Source organism: Quercus lobata, chromosome 4, assembly GCF_001633185.2.
Source record: "Quercus lobata isolate SW786 chromosome 4, ValleyOak3.0 Primary Assembly, whole genome shotgun sequence".
Taxonomy (NCBI): Eukaryota; Viridiplantae; Streptophyta; class Magnoliopsida; order Fagales; family Fagaceae; genus Quercus; species Quercus lobata.
In genome coordinates this window covers 56,636,269-56,650,041 of record NC_044907.1, presented here as the reverse complement: position 1 = coordinate 56,650,041, position 13,773 = coordinate 56,636,269, and the positions used below count along the sequence as shown (strand labels likewise).

The window sequence follows — 13,773 nt, the reverse complement described above, 5'->3', positions numbered from 1 at the left end:
AAATATAAGTGCAAAGAAAATCACCTTAACGTCTTAAAGTGATGATCTGGTGGCTATAGCTAGCTTGTCTTTGAGAATTTGGTTTCTGTTAGGGTTCTTGCTTTCGGTCACCTACTTATATAGAATTCTAGATACTGCCTTAAAAGTTTCAAAATGAAACGGGAATTAATTAGTGTTTGATAAGTTGGTTTGGTAGTTCAATGAATTTTTCAACCAAAAGATGGTCATAACTTGAGAGAGGGGTAAGGTTGCTAGGGTTTTGAGGAGTTATAATGTTTTTTTTTTTTTAAATATTATGCTGGCGTGGAAAATTGTGGTGCCAGCAAAGGCTTCGGTTTTATATATATATATATATATATATATATATATATATAGATTACCAATGCCCTTGCACTCTCTCACAAGACAACAGACAGCTTCTGTAATCCGTCGTCCTTTCTTTCATTCCATCCCAAAAAATTTCTCATTTCAAAAACACCACACTACTCCCTTCCTTCTTTTTCAAATGCACATAAACCACCACCTGTATCTGTAACATCGCCTCCTCAATCAACCCTTATATTCTCTAACAAACAAAACCTAAATTCTTTGATCCCCCACCCCAACTCCTCCTAATCTTTTAACATTCGCAAATAAACCCCTCTCTCTCTCTCTCTCTCTCCTCCACACTCTACTCTCTCTCTCCCTCGCCCCACCCTTTAATTAACTTCTAATATTTATTATTGATTAGACGACACCTCAACAACCATTCTTCCGATTTATCAATCACTAATCTTCTTCTTCTTCTTCATCTAGGGTTTGGATTTTTAGCTTGTAGATTTTCAATTTTTTTTAATGATCTTTCCCCATATATTTGGTTGTATTTACAGTACTAACCATTGTTTGTTTTTGTATAAGTAAAAAACCTGTTGTCAATTTGTGTTGTATTTTTTCCTCAAAAAGTTTGGGGTTTTGAGAGAGAGAGAGAGAGAAAGAAAAAAGGCTTTAGGGTTGGTTGCATGGGCGAACATGATGAGACAGGAAGTGGGCTATTGCCAAACGGCCTGCTGCCGAATGAAGCCGGGTCTGTGATGCGAGTGCTCGGTGATGGTGATTCGGACCGATGGTTGAAGGCTGAGAAGAGGACTGAACAGCTCATTGCTTGCATTCAGCCTAACCCGCCTTCTGAAGACCGTAGAAATGCTGTCGCCCATTACGTCCAACGCCTCATCCGTAAATGCTTCCCTTGTGAGGTACTCTACTTACTTCCCCAAATGCATTCTTCACTAATTTGTTAGCTCTTTTTATTTTTATTTTTTTATTTTTTTTATTTTATTTAAAAAAAATAAAATAAAATTATTGAGTGAATTACTTTTGTGTAAATTAATAATGCTTGTATGGTTGAGTAAGAATTTTGAGATGGATAACTTAGCATTTGAAAAGTAATGAATGCATCTTGGCCAGTGATTGTCTCAAGGCAATAAAGACACTAGGGGAGAGAATCCATCAAATGATTTTATCTGAGGACTCTGAAGTAGTATTTGGAGATGGATGTTGATTTGACTTTTGATTCGTGGGCAAAAAAAAAAGAAGGTGAAATGTCACATTTTCTAGTTTCAAAATCAGTCTCTTTATAAAAAATAATTTGGGTAAGGCTCCTACTAATCAACTTTCTGAAACCCTGAAAAAGTGGGAGCTGTGTTTACTGGGTACAACCCTTTTTTTTTTGATAAGTAAAAGTTTATTGATATCAAAAAAGGGAACGCCCTAGTACACAGGGAGTGTACAAGGGGTCAAACAATCAAGAACAAAAATTACAAGCATCTAAGAAATTAAGAAAAGATAAAAATGATTGGTTTCACAAAGCAGCCAACCAATCCATTAAAGTTCTAAAGAAAAATAGCTTCAAGTCTGATATGGATCTCTCATTATCTTCAAAGTACCGACTATTTCTCTCCCTCCGAAGGCACCACGATAAGCAATGGGGAGCCATCAACCATATATACCCATTTCAATGACATCCAAATCTGCCTTGCCAACATGCTAGAAGCCCCACTACAGATTGCGGCATAACCCAGCTCACTCCAAACAAACCAAACACCATAGCCCACATATCCATTGCAACCGGATAATGAAGAAAAAGATGATCAACCGATTCACCATTACACTTGCACGTGTAGCACCAATCTAATACCCAAACCTCTCTTTTTCGTAAATTGTCAATCGTTAAGCATTTCCCTAAAGCAGCAGTCCAAACAAAGAAAGCTACTCGAGAAGGAATCTTCCGTTTCCAAATGATTTTCTAAGGAAAGCAATAGTCATTAGAGCCCACTAAGAGATTGTAATAATCCTTAACCGTGAAGCCCTTCTTTCTATTAGTTTGCCAGCATGTCTTATCCTCACCAAACCCTCTCACCGAAACACCATATATGGCATCCATGAAACCGGCCAGTGCCTCTAGTTCCTGGGCATGCACACCCCTAAAGAAACGTACATCCCAAAACAGGATTCCATTATCAAACTTCATAATCTCAGCCACACTAACCTCCTGATCTTGGCAAAATCTAAACAATTTAGGATAGCTGGCTGCAAGAGATGTTTCACCACACCAACGGTCTTGCCAAAATTTCACCCTAGACCCATCCCCAATATCATATAAAATGTGGCAAGAAAAAGAAGGCCAGCCCCGACTAATATTTTTCCACAAGCCAACACCATATGTACCATTAATAGGTCTAGTGCAACCCTTTTTAAGTAGATGTGGACATATGCTAGTGGTTGTGTGATATGCATTGCTGTTTGTTCTTTTAGCAGAGTAGAAACACGTGCACCTTCATTTTTTATATTGTTGTCATTGTTCCTCGTTACCGTTACTTCAAATAATGATCTTTGTCTGCAGGTGTTCACTTTTGGGTCGGTGCCCCTCAAGACTTATTTGCCTGATGGAGACATTGACTTAACAGCCTTCAGTAAGAACCAAAATATGAAGGAATCATGGGCTCATCAAGTCCGTGATATGCTGGAGAATGAGGAGAAGAATGAGAATGCTGAATTTCATGTTAAAGAGGTTCAGTACATTCAGGCAGAAGTATGTCTCTCTCAGTATTCTTAATGTCTTTACAATTATTGGATCTTCTGTCTCATTGTGTTTTTTAGTGCCTACTTTTTAAGGTTTTGACTTTATTGCCAATTCCATTGAAAGCGTATTGTATAATTTTTAATTTCAGATGTTTATGAAATTAAGTTGGCTATAAAAAGGAAGGATTTTCCTAGTCCGCCTGCACATTTTATCAAAGAATGTGGTAATCATAAAAGAAAATAGCACTCATATATGTAAAAAATATATATATATATATATTTATATATATATTTGTGTGTGTAAAATGATGTGATGGTTGCTTATCTGAATTTATCAATGCAAATAAAATTTCTGCATTCTAATGATAACTCAAACTTGTAGAATTGATTCTGAGTTTATATGTAAAGTGAACAAGAAAAATTGTTCTAGGGGCAATCATTATAGACTAGCAGAGAATTATTTGGGGAAACGGTGGAGCCTCAAACGTATCCATTAGGCATCAGCTATAGCCCCAGAAGCTGTGGCAGCAAATGTGCCATCTCCCACCAATAAGAAAACCAACATTGTTTGTATATAGGGTTCTATCTTAACCCTTTTTTTGTGTGTGAGTGTAACACTGAGATGATGCAATCATACATTTTAGATGTTTAATCAAACTTCTCTTCCTTTCCATTTTCTTGGTAAGTGAAATGCATGATTAATTTATGATTGCAGAGGATTATTGATGACATTAATAAAAATTTTTCTTTTTGAGTGTAAGAAAAGCTGCATTATGTTTGTTTAATAGTATAGTCTATGTAATCCATTCGTAGAAGCTTATTTTGAAGATTTAAATTTTGTGCTTCCTGAATCTGTGCTACGTAGCTAATGGAATAAACAATCGCAAAATTTTGAGAAATAGGAACACTCAGAAGCACAGAAATGACAAAATTACTAGTGTCTGTTGAACATTATTCACTAGGGAAATGCTTGCATGCATGTTGGTAGGGAAAAAAAAACTTTTTATATTGGATACAGTCAGGCTATGGTCTCAACACGGAATACGAAGATTTTTAAAAAAAGTATAAGGAAAAAAATTCCACCATTCAATCTTCTCTCTCCCTCTCTCACTTGATCGCGCTTGAAGCTTATCGGCATACTCCTTGGTGCTTGTCCACTCTTCAACAATCACTCCTCATTGAAGGACCCTGATCCCCAGTGTTTTCTTGGAGGTTGTTGTTGAGTGTATTTGGAAGGATGCCCCTCCCCTTTTGAGTTGAGTGATGGAGGTAGCTTTGGCCTGCTGTTTTCTTTTTGTTTATGGGTTTGCTTTGTATGTACCTAATGCGAAAAAGTAAAATGATGGAGGGAGGATGGACGGTCCAAATGTTACCAACCTTGGCCATGTGCTGGCAATTTGCAATTGCTTCCCCCACCCCAAACCCCCCCCCCAAAAAAAAAAAAAAACATTTCCTTCCCATGCTGGTCTATAAAATGAAGAAATTTGCTTCTTTTTTTTTATTTTTTTATTTTTAACCTAAATAATAGTATTGCGATATTCTAGTGTTCTACTTTTTTTTTTTTTTTTTCTTTTTTCATAACTAAACATAAAAATATTCTCAAAAATATATAAATATATTATTTAATTGCTGTGTCCCCATCGTGTAGTGTCCTAATTTTTCAAGAATTTCCACGTTGCCGTATCCTGTGATGGGGTAATCTGTAAGTTTATCATTTATTAGCAACTAGAGAATGAATGGATTCATCTTTGGGGACCCATCATTATTGGGCATATTCAGACGTTTGGGACAACCTGAGGATGATTGATATGCTTTTTCATACATATCAGCTCACCTGCAATATCTATAATTACATGATTTAAACATGAGAATATAATTGAGGCCTTCTCTTTTAATTTCCAAGTCAACAGTGAATCCTTAATTTCCCAACCCATTGACTTTAGATCTAGGATGCTTATCACTGTATGTTCCTTGGGAATAAAACAAGAATTGTACCTAGTGCACAAAGCTCCCACTTTTGTGGGGTCTAGGAGAGGCCATGATAGGCAGCCTTACCCTCAAATTATTTTTTTTGGAGAGGCTGATTCCTAGACTAGAACCTGTGACCTATCACTTTTAATGGAAGACACATGCTAGTGCACCAAGGCCTGACCTCTTATGGCATGGGTTGAAGATTGTGTATATATATAGTCAATGTTTATTGGCCCAATAAGCTATTTTCTGGCTTTTCGTGTGTTGGTAAGCTTTCTTACTTAGTACATGCTATTATTTCCTGCAATTAGTGTTGTCGTTGGTTGTTATTTATTGTTATTATTATTATTTCCATATAGCTTTAGATTATGTTCCTTATAACATATAATATACATTATTATTATTATTATTATTATTTTGTATTTTTGCTCTGGGATTTTACTCAATAGTGTTTAGCTTTCTGTATTGTTCTGTCATATATTTGTATTTAGCTTTTTGTATTGTTTCTTCATATTTTTAGGTGAAGATAATAAAATGTCTTGTGGAAAATATCGTGGTAGACATATCATTCAACCAGCTTGGAGGGTTGTGCACTCTTTGCTTCCTCGAGGAGGTGAGTACTTAATTTTCAGAACTCTGCACAATTTTTTTCTACATGAAAAATAGACCGTGATGATGTTTGTGGTTTCTTCACTGATTTGTAGTTTTTGGTTCTTTAGGTTGATAATTTGATAAACCAAAATCATTTATTCAAGCGTAGCATTATATTGATCAAGGCTTGGTGTTATTATGAAAGCCGGATCCTGGGTGCTCACCATGGGCTTATCTCAACTTATGCCTTGGAAACCTTGGTTCTTTACATATTTCATGTCTTCAATAATTCCTTTGCTGGACCACTTGAGGTGACTACGAGTAGATTCTGTATTTTATTTGTTGTATTTCTACATCCATCCATCTGGAAGTTGTTACTTTGCTTGTGCAGGTCCTCTACCGTTTTTTGGAGTTCTTTAGTAAGTTTGATTGGGACAATTTTTGTGTTAGCCTATGGGGTCCTGTACCCATTAGTTCACTTCCAGATGTAACAGGTATGTATAAGTTGCTTGGAAGGTTCTTTTTTAAATATTCAATATAGTGAACCCAGATTTTCCCAATTTTTTCCAACAAATTATCTTTATCTGGAATATTTGCAGCTGAATCTCCTCGAAAAGATGGTGGAGAGTTACTACTCAGCAAATCGTTTCTAGATGCTTGTAGCACAGCATATGCTGTTCTCCCTGGTGGTCAAGAAAATCAGGGGCAACCCTTTGTTTCCAAACATTTTAATGTTATTGATCCGTTGCGTATAAACAACAATCTTGGGCGTAGTGTCAGTAAAGGTAGATAAATTCTAAACCTTGGAGTGGTTATGTATACACATCCAATTAACTGCTTTTAAGATGTCTTCTTTGTCCTTTTACCTATCAAAAAAAAAGATGTCTTCTTTGTCTTTTTGAGTTGTTTCTTTTTGTATGGAAACTATGTTTGTTCATGCCTCTGGTAGGACATCTACAGTTTGTTGATTATAATTTTCTGCTGGATCATTGAATTTATGAATTTAATATCTCTCTTTATTCTGCGGTGTGCTGACCTTTGAGATGTTTTGAAGGTTGATTGATTTGCTCATGCAAAATATACGTAGGTTATTTTTGTCTATTATATCAACTAGTCATGAACTTCTATACTAACTACCTACTTAGATCAGTTTCATTGATGGAAAATTGTGCTTGTGGTTTAGTGAGTTTTGGAAATATCTTGAATGAGCAGCAAAGAGGTTTATATGTAACATCTGCTGCATGTAGGCTGGATTCTTGTGGGCTTAAATTTGTTTGATTTGATATCCAAGTGTTGATTCATAAATAACTTGTAAAATGGAAGTTATTTTACAATTGTATTTGAAATGTGAATTCATATATCATTACTTCACATCTTTTAGTTATTTTTATTTCAATTTTAAAATTTGTATTAGGAAATGTAAAGTTGAAAATGAACTTTAAAATTGGGGGTGGAATCTTATTAGTTTGTTAGGTCGAACTTAAATATATAAATAATTCTGCTGTTGTTGGTGGCTTTAAATGATTCTCTTTTCTATATGGCTTTGTAGTTGCTATAGACGGATTTTGTTAGATGACTTGATTTCTAACTTTTGTTGGTTTCCATGATTATATGTTGTTCTACCAACTTAACTGAGTGAAACTACATTTAAGATATTTTTCTAATTTTTTTTTAATTTATTTTTTTTAAAAAGTGAAAGAAAGGGTGGAGTGGCTCAATTCTGAATGGGTATCTAAGAACTTCATTTTTTTGAATTAGTTGGTTGCAAGTTTTCTAATTTCATTTTTCTGTATTGATATTTTCATTATTTAATTTATTTTTATTTCTTATGTAGAATGCTTGTTGACGTAGGACAAGGGGAACAAACAAAACCTGATTTAGAACTCTTGGGGCAGATCTGGTAACACTTCTGTTTTGAGGGTTTAGGGTTAGGTTTTGGTGGGGAATAGGCTTGAAAATAATAGGAATTATAGGGTTTCTGAAGGGGACAAGGATTAGTAGGGGTTGGGGATGAAACAAAGAAGAATCGGGTTTGGGTTGCTATGAATAGTGTTCTGAACAATAACCGTGAATTAAAATTAAAATATAAATTTTAGGCATCACACCTAGACTTCCTAAGCATCACACCTAGGGTTCTTTGGCATCACACCTTGGAGAAGGTTGCATCACACAAACCATAAAAGAAATCTTCATAGCTCTTGAATTTTGAAAACATTCATCCTCCCAATGGAAAATGTGTTTTTGCTTAGATCTCCTGGGGGAGAAATAGGATTTTGTGGATGTTCACAGAAAAATAAAGAATTAAAAAATTGAAGCTTTTAGAAGTGACTGCACACATAATTCACTGATTTCAGACTTGTCACATTAGTCTGTTGGGTGTGTAATTGCACCAGAGCAGCTCTTTCAACCAAATCTTGTCCGTTTGGAAACAACTTCTCTTGGTGTAAATTTTATTTTATCAATTCCTTTTACTGCTTGTTCTTTGCTTACATTGTTTTGTTGGCTGATTTTGCACTGTCTGATTGGCATTGTTAGTGATTATTATTATTTTTTGGCTGACACCTTTTAGCTCTTTTTATGGACATAATAATTTATGTATTATTATCCAGGCAATTTCTTTAGGATACGCAGTGCTTTTGCATTCGGGGCTAAAAGACTGGCAAGATTACTTGATTGCCGTAAAGAAGACCTATTTTTTGAAGTAAATCAGTTCTTTTTGAACACTTGGGACAGACATGGTAGTGGCCATCGTCCTGATGCACCAAGGAATGACTTGTGGCACTTGAGATTGTCGGCCCCGGACCAGTTACATGTGTCCGAGAGTTTAAGGAGCAATTCAAGTAGCCAAAGGAATGACATTTTCTCTGGTCATGAAACTCAAGTCGGTGGGACACGGGGTTCAGGAAGTGTTTCCTCTCAACATGGTAATAATTCCCTGGAAAGTTTCTCTAGAACCAGTGATGTTTCTACAGTCTCTCGTACTCAAAGCCAAAAGGGTTATGGCAACCCAAACAACTCAAGGGTCTCTGATCAGATTAGGTGGGAAATCAGTTCCAATCAAGGTGCAATTGTGGATAAAGTTCAGAGAATTTCCAAACCTGATAACTTGGTCAATGATATACAGGGGAAGTTTCTCTTTGCAAGGACACGTTCTAGCCCTGAGCTTACTGATACATATGGTGAAGTTCCTTCTCAGGGAAGGCGTAACAGAGGCCTAGAAAGTGGGAAAAGCCAAACTTCTGCAAGGTTTGATAATAGCAGGAGGAAAAACCAGGAATCGGATATTTTCGCAAGCCATGGCATTAGAACTGAGGATCCTGCATCTGTTAGGCACATCTCGTCCCGTCAGAGTCTAGAAGCTGCTGCTGATTCAAATTGTGGTTCCAATAGTTACCATGAAGAGACAGGCTCGGGTGCCATGGGCGAGGAGTTTGCTTCTGTTGTGGGGGCACAAGGAATGCATCAGGAGGAGCAAGATCTTGTGAACATGATGGCATCTTCCGCAACTCATAATTTTAATGGACAGGTTCAGCTTCCATTGAATTTGGCATCAGGTCACTTTCCCATCTCATCTTCTGTTCTAGCATCAATGGAATGTGCTCAGAGAAATCTGAGTGGAATGGTTCCCACAAACTTCCCATTGATTGAGACTCCTTGGGGCATAAATATGCAATTTCCACAAGGATTTTCTTCCCCAATAGCTCACTATTTCCCTGGCATGGGATTGACCTCAAATCCTGAAGATTCAATTGAACCTGTTAATGAAAATTTTGGGTCAGTGGAAATGAGCCTGGGGGAGTCTGACAATGATTTCTGGCATGAGCAGGACAGGGGCTCTACTGTTGGGTTTGATCTTGATAATGGAAGTTCTGAAATGCTTCAGTCAGATGACAAGCTACAATCAACTTCAGCTAGTCATAATTTTGATCCTTCATTCCGCATTGGTTCTAGCAGCTCTACAAGAAATCAACAGAAGATTACAAAAGAAAACCAAGGTTCAATGAGGGATGATCATGTGGATACTTTGCAGTATCAAGATAACAGAGGGAATGAGGTTTATCATGATGACAGAACTTCAAGTTTGAGATCCTTGCCTTCTGCAACCCCTAGTTCCGTGAAAAGTAAAACCTCTTCTGAGAGTTCTTTTGAAGGATCATCGGTAAAGGTCTCAAAATCGACCAGGGAAAAACGGGGTAGGAGAACTGCTGCTTCTGTACTACCATCTACCATCGTGGTGAAAGGTAAGAGCACGTCTGAACATTCCTCCACTCAGGGAGATGATGACAACAGGGACTGGAATCTACCGTCCACTATGGGTTCTGAACTGGCAGAAAGAAGCACAGGAGCTCAATCTGTTGCTGCTTTACATGTTACAAGGCATCAAGTACCTGGATTCGAATCAGCTCAAACAAGTGGATCAGAGTCGTTGATACCCATTGCTCCAATGCTTTTAGGTCCTGGTTCACGACAAAGAAATCCGGATGGTTCTGGTGTTCCTACCTTCTTTTATCCCACTGGGCCACCAGTTCCTTTTGTTGCATTTCCAATGTACAATTATCCAACTGAGGCAGGAACTTCTGATACATCGATGAGCCAATTCAGTGGGGAAGAGGGGTTGGATAACAGTGATTCTAGTCAAAATTTTGATTCATCTGAGGGACTTGATTTGCGTGAAGTTTTAAGTACTAATTCTGTGAGAAGCACTGTTCCCATTGAGCCATTGGAGCACAAGTCTGATATTCTTAACAGTGACTTTGCTAGCCATTGGCAAAATTTGCTATATGGGCGGTTTTGCCAAAATTCACGATATCCTGCACCTCTGATTTATCCTTCACCTGTTATGGTGCCTCCTGTCTATTTGCATGGCCGTTTACCGTCAGATGGCCCAGGAAGACCTCTTTCAAATGTTAATCTCTTCACGCAGCTTATGAGTTATGGGCCTCGTTTCGTTCCTGTTGCTCCTCTCCAATCTGTCTCAAATAGACCTGCTGCTGTTTTCCCACGTTATGGTGATGAAATTCCCAGATATCGAAGTGGGACTGGGACCTACCTGCCCAATCCTGTGAGAATAATTTTCACTACCCTAACAAAATGTTAAGCAGTTTCTTTGTTTTTAAAATTTTCAGTCCTTTATGTCGGATCTTTTGAGTACAACTAGATAGGCATAAAACTGTAGAATTGGAATTCGGGAGTTTTTTCCCCTTTCAACTTGACATGCATGTTTTGTGGATATTTTTGTAGATGATGTTGACAGTACTGTTTCTGCAGCTCACTAGTTGGAGAGATTTTCCTACACACGTACTGTCCCCTAATCCTTTATCATGAAGTCCTGTGGTTAGGATTATAAAAATGTGGGAGTGTTTAAGAACCTTACAGAAGTAGTTTATGCATATTTAATTTGAAATCATTTATCTTAGTGCTATCTTTCTTGTTCACTCAAATTCCATGTTGGTGGTGCCATAGGTGATGACTTTAAATCCTAGGTGTTTCATTTTTATTAGCTGTTACAGACTGGTTCCTCTTCTCATATTCTTAATGCCCAGAAATTGTATGCTGTTTATAATCCAGAAGTCATTTTGTATGAATATGTGTGTTTTGAAATGCTAGTTTCTGTTAATGGTTGTTTGTGGTCAATAGTGGTTACAAATCCTCAGTTGGGTCAATTTCATATCAATGTACTTAAATTTTTCTGATAATATTTAGTTTGATATGGCTATTATGTGGATATTTAAATTTGTTGTTTTATGTACTTCAGAAGCTTTCTGCTCGGGACCGACAATCGACTGGTGCCAGACGAGGGAATTACAACTATGATAGAAGTGACCACCATGGTGATAGAGAAGGGAACTGGAACATTAATTCAAAGTCACGTGCTGCTGGGCGCAGCCACAGCCGTACCCAAGCTGAAAAGCCAAACTCAAGATCAGACCGGTTGGCGGCAAGTGAGAGCCGAACTGACAGGCCTTGGGGTTCACATAGACGAGACTCATTTCCTTCACACCAGTCTCAGAATGGTCCAGTCCGCTCAAACTCTGCGCAGAGTAGTCCTTCCAATGTGACATATGGCATGTATCCACTACCAACCATGAACCCCAGTGGGGTGGCATCAAATGGACCTAATATTCCACCTCTTGTCATGCTGTATCCTTATGATCATAATGCTGGTGGCTATGGATCACATGCCGAACAGCTTGAGTTTGGGTCTCTTGGACCTGTGGGCCTCTCAGGTGTGAATGAAGTTTCACAACTAAATGATGGAAGCCAACTGAGTGGGGCATTTGAGATTCATGGTGTCTCAGCTCAACGGTCTTCACCAGATCAACCCTCATCACCTCACCTTCGGAGGTAGTTGGTCTGTTTTCTCCAAAATAACTAACGATTTAAAATGGTACTTACTAAAACACATGAAGCTGTAACTGCATTATACATATATATATATATATATATATATAGTTAATTTCTGGTTCACCTATCAGTATGGGTCAATGCTTATCAATTTTTTCTTAAGGCTTTTTTTTTTTTTTTTGGTTAGGAAATTCAAAAGTTAAGAGATGTAAATAAGATTGAAAAAATCTTGTATTATGTTTTGTATTATGTCTTTGAGCTAGAGGGATAAGATTGTCAAATCACCTTTGTAAGACATTCTCTCCTTTTTTCCTCCCATGTTGGGAAAAATAAAAATGATGGGCCCATATCGATCACCTCTCATTTTCTCCTTTTACTTTTCTACTCCACCATACAAGAGAAAATTTCAATTCATCTTTCATTTTCTCTCCAACCTCTATCTTTTTACTTTTCCACCCAACCAAACACATTCTAAATCAACCAGTTTTGTGGAGCTCTCCACTTTTTCTTTTTGGTATTATTTTCTGAAATTCATCAGGGTTGTGGGGAACCATTTATTATATACCTATTAAATTTATTATTATATGTGATAAAAATTATGTTTAAAATATTTTTAGATGATATTATATGTAATATTAATATCTATTATGTATCATGTGCCTGCAATGTTAGTATTAATGTCTTATAACTTGTGCTAGTTCTTTAATATTTTTATCAATTGCTTCCTATTATTTCACTGGGATTGTTTTGTGATGCTGTCAATTTTATTATCTTAACAGGTGACTTTCAATTGATTATTTAACAGATCGGTGACCCAGAGGAACTATCTGTTAAAAGAAGAGGATTTCCCGCCTCTTGCATTTCCAAACCAGGGAGGGAATGATAGTGAGAGAAACTATGATGAGAAACCCTCCCATTTCCAAACCAGGGACGCAATGATTGAGGAAGAATTTGATTATTTGATTAGATGAATATTCAATGTATTTCTGATGGGAAAATCTGTGCATACTTGCCTGGTGCTTGTATTTACAATACGAAGTATTTGTTCTGTTTTCAAGGATACGACACGACAGGCCAGTGAAGGGTGATGCAGGACTCGGCGGTTAGCGTTTCATTTTAGGCTTTAGATACATTGTAACCCCACTGAAACTAGGAACTACCTTAGGCATAGAACTTAGGATTTTACTCTGTTACAAATCTATTCTGTCAGGATTTTCTTTCACACAATGTAATAGGGCTTTTGATTCATATGCTCACTGTGTAGATCTCTTTTTACCAACTCTTGTCTAAGATGTTAACAGTGTATCATTAACATTGTAAAAGATAAATTTTCAGCTTAGATGACAAATTCCCCATTGGTTTACTCTTTTAACTTCTTTTTTTCTTTTGGGTGTTGGAGAGATACTTTTTTTGTTTTGGGGGGGGTGGTGGGGGTGGGTGTGGAGAGGAGAGAGGCCATCCTTATGATGCCAACGACAGCTCTGAAAGAAAAACGATATATTTAGTTATTTAGTTCACCTTTACTGTCATTGTTACCGAAAATCATTTTGTATGGTATGAAACAATGGTCCATTACCTAATTAAGGAAAAAATGGAGGAGTTCAAAATTCAGAATGGCATTACCATCTATTTCAATTTGAAAATAAACTTTTATTTTATTTTATTTTAATTTTGTATTTTATGCAACCACTTTTAAATCATTCGCATCAGATTATTTATTCTAAAAGCTATTTCAATGGAAAAAAAACAAATCATTTTTCATTTATATGACCACTTTTTTAAAACAGTCACGCCGGTCACGCACATCAA

The 13,773-nt window shown here is 37.0% G+C and overlaps 1 protein-coding gene across 4 annotated transcripts; it reads left to right on the top strand.

The window, feature by feature from the left end:
- Window positions 1-397: 397 nt before the first annotated feature.
- Window positions 398-13,327, top strand: LOC115988025. Of its 4 annotated transcripts, none has more exons than XM_031111653.1 (9): window positions 398-1,232; window positions 2,879-3,067; window positions 5,549-5,641; window positions 5,748-5,930; window positions 6,011-6,113; window positions 6,219-6,404; window positions 8,229-10,681; window positions 11,375-11,964; window positions 12,770-13,327. In XM_031111653.1, exons 1-9 carry the CDS (start codon window positions 999-1,001, stop codon window positions 12,933-12,935), a joined length of 4,197 nt encoding a protein of 1,398 aa, XP_030967513.1. In that variant the 5' UTR covers window positions 398-998; the 3' UTR covers window positions 12,936-13,327. The 4 variants fall into 4 exon arrangements, with proteins under 4 accessions (XP_030967513.1, XP_030967515.1, XP_030967516.1 ...); XM_031111655.1 differs by having other exon boundaries at window positions 11,375-12,007; window positions 12,744-13,327; XM_031111656.1 differs by having other exon boundaries at window positions 11,375-12,007; window positions 12,770-12,848.
- The last annotated feature ends 446 nt before the right edge of the window (window positions 13,328-13,773 follow it).

Excerpts from the sequence above, each read along its gene's own strand:
- LOC115988025 (XM_031111653.1), top strand. The coding sequence starts at position 999 with ATGGGCGAACATGATGAGACAGGAAGTGGGCTATTGCCAAACGGCCTG. Across the intron at positions 1,233-2,878 it reads GTAAATGCTTCCCTTGTGAG|GTGTTCACTTTTGGGTCGGT; the intron begins GTACTCTACTTA and ends CTTTGTCTGCAG. Across the intron at positions 3,068-5,548 it reads TTCAGTACATTCAGGCAGAA|GTGAAGATAATAAAATGTCT; the intron begins GTATGTCTCTCT and ends TCATATTTTTAG.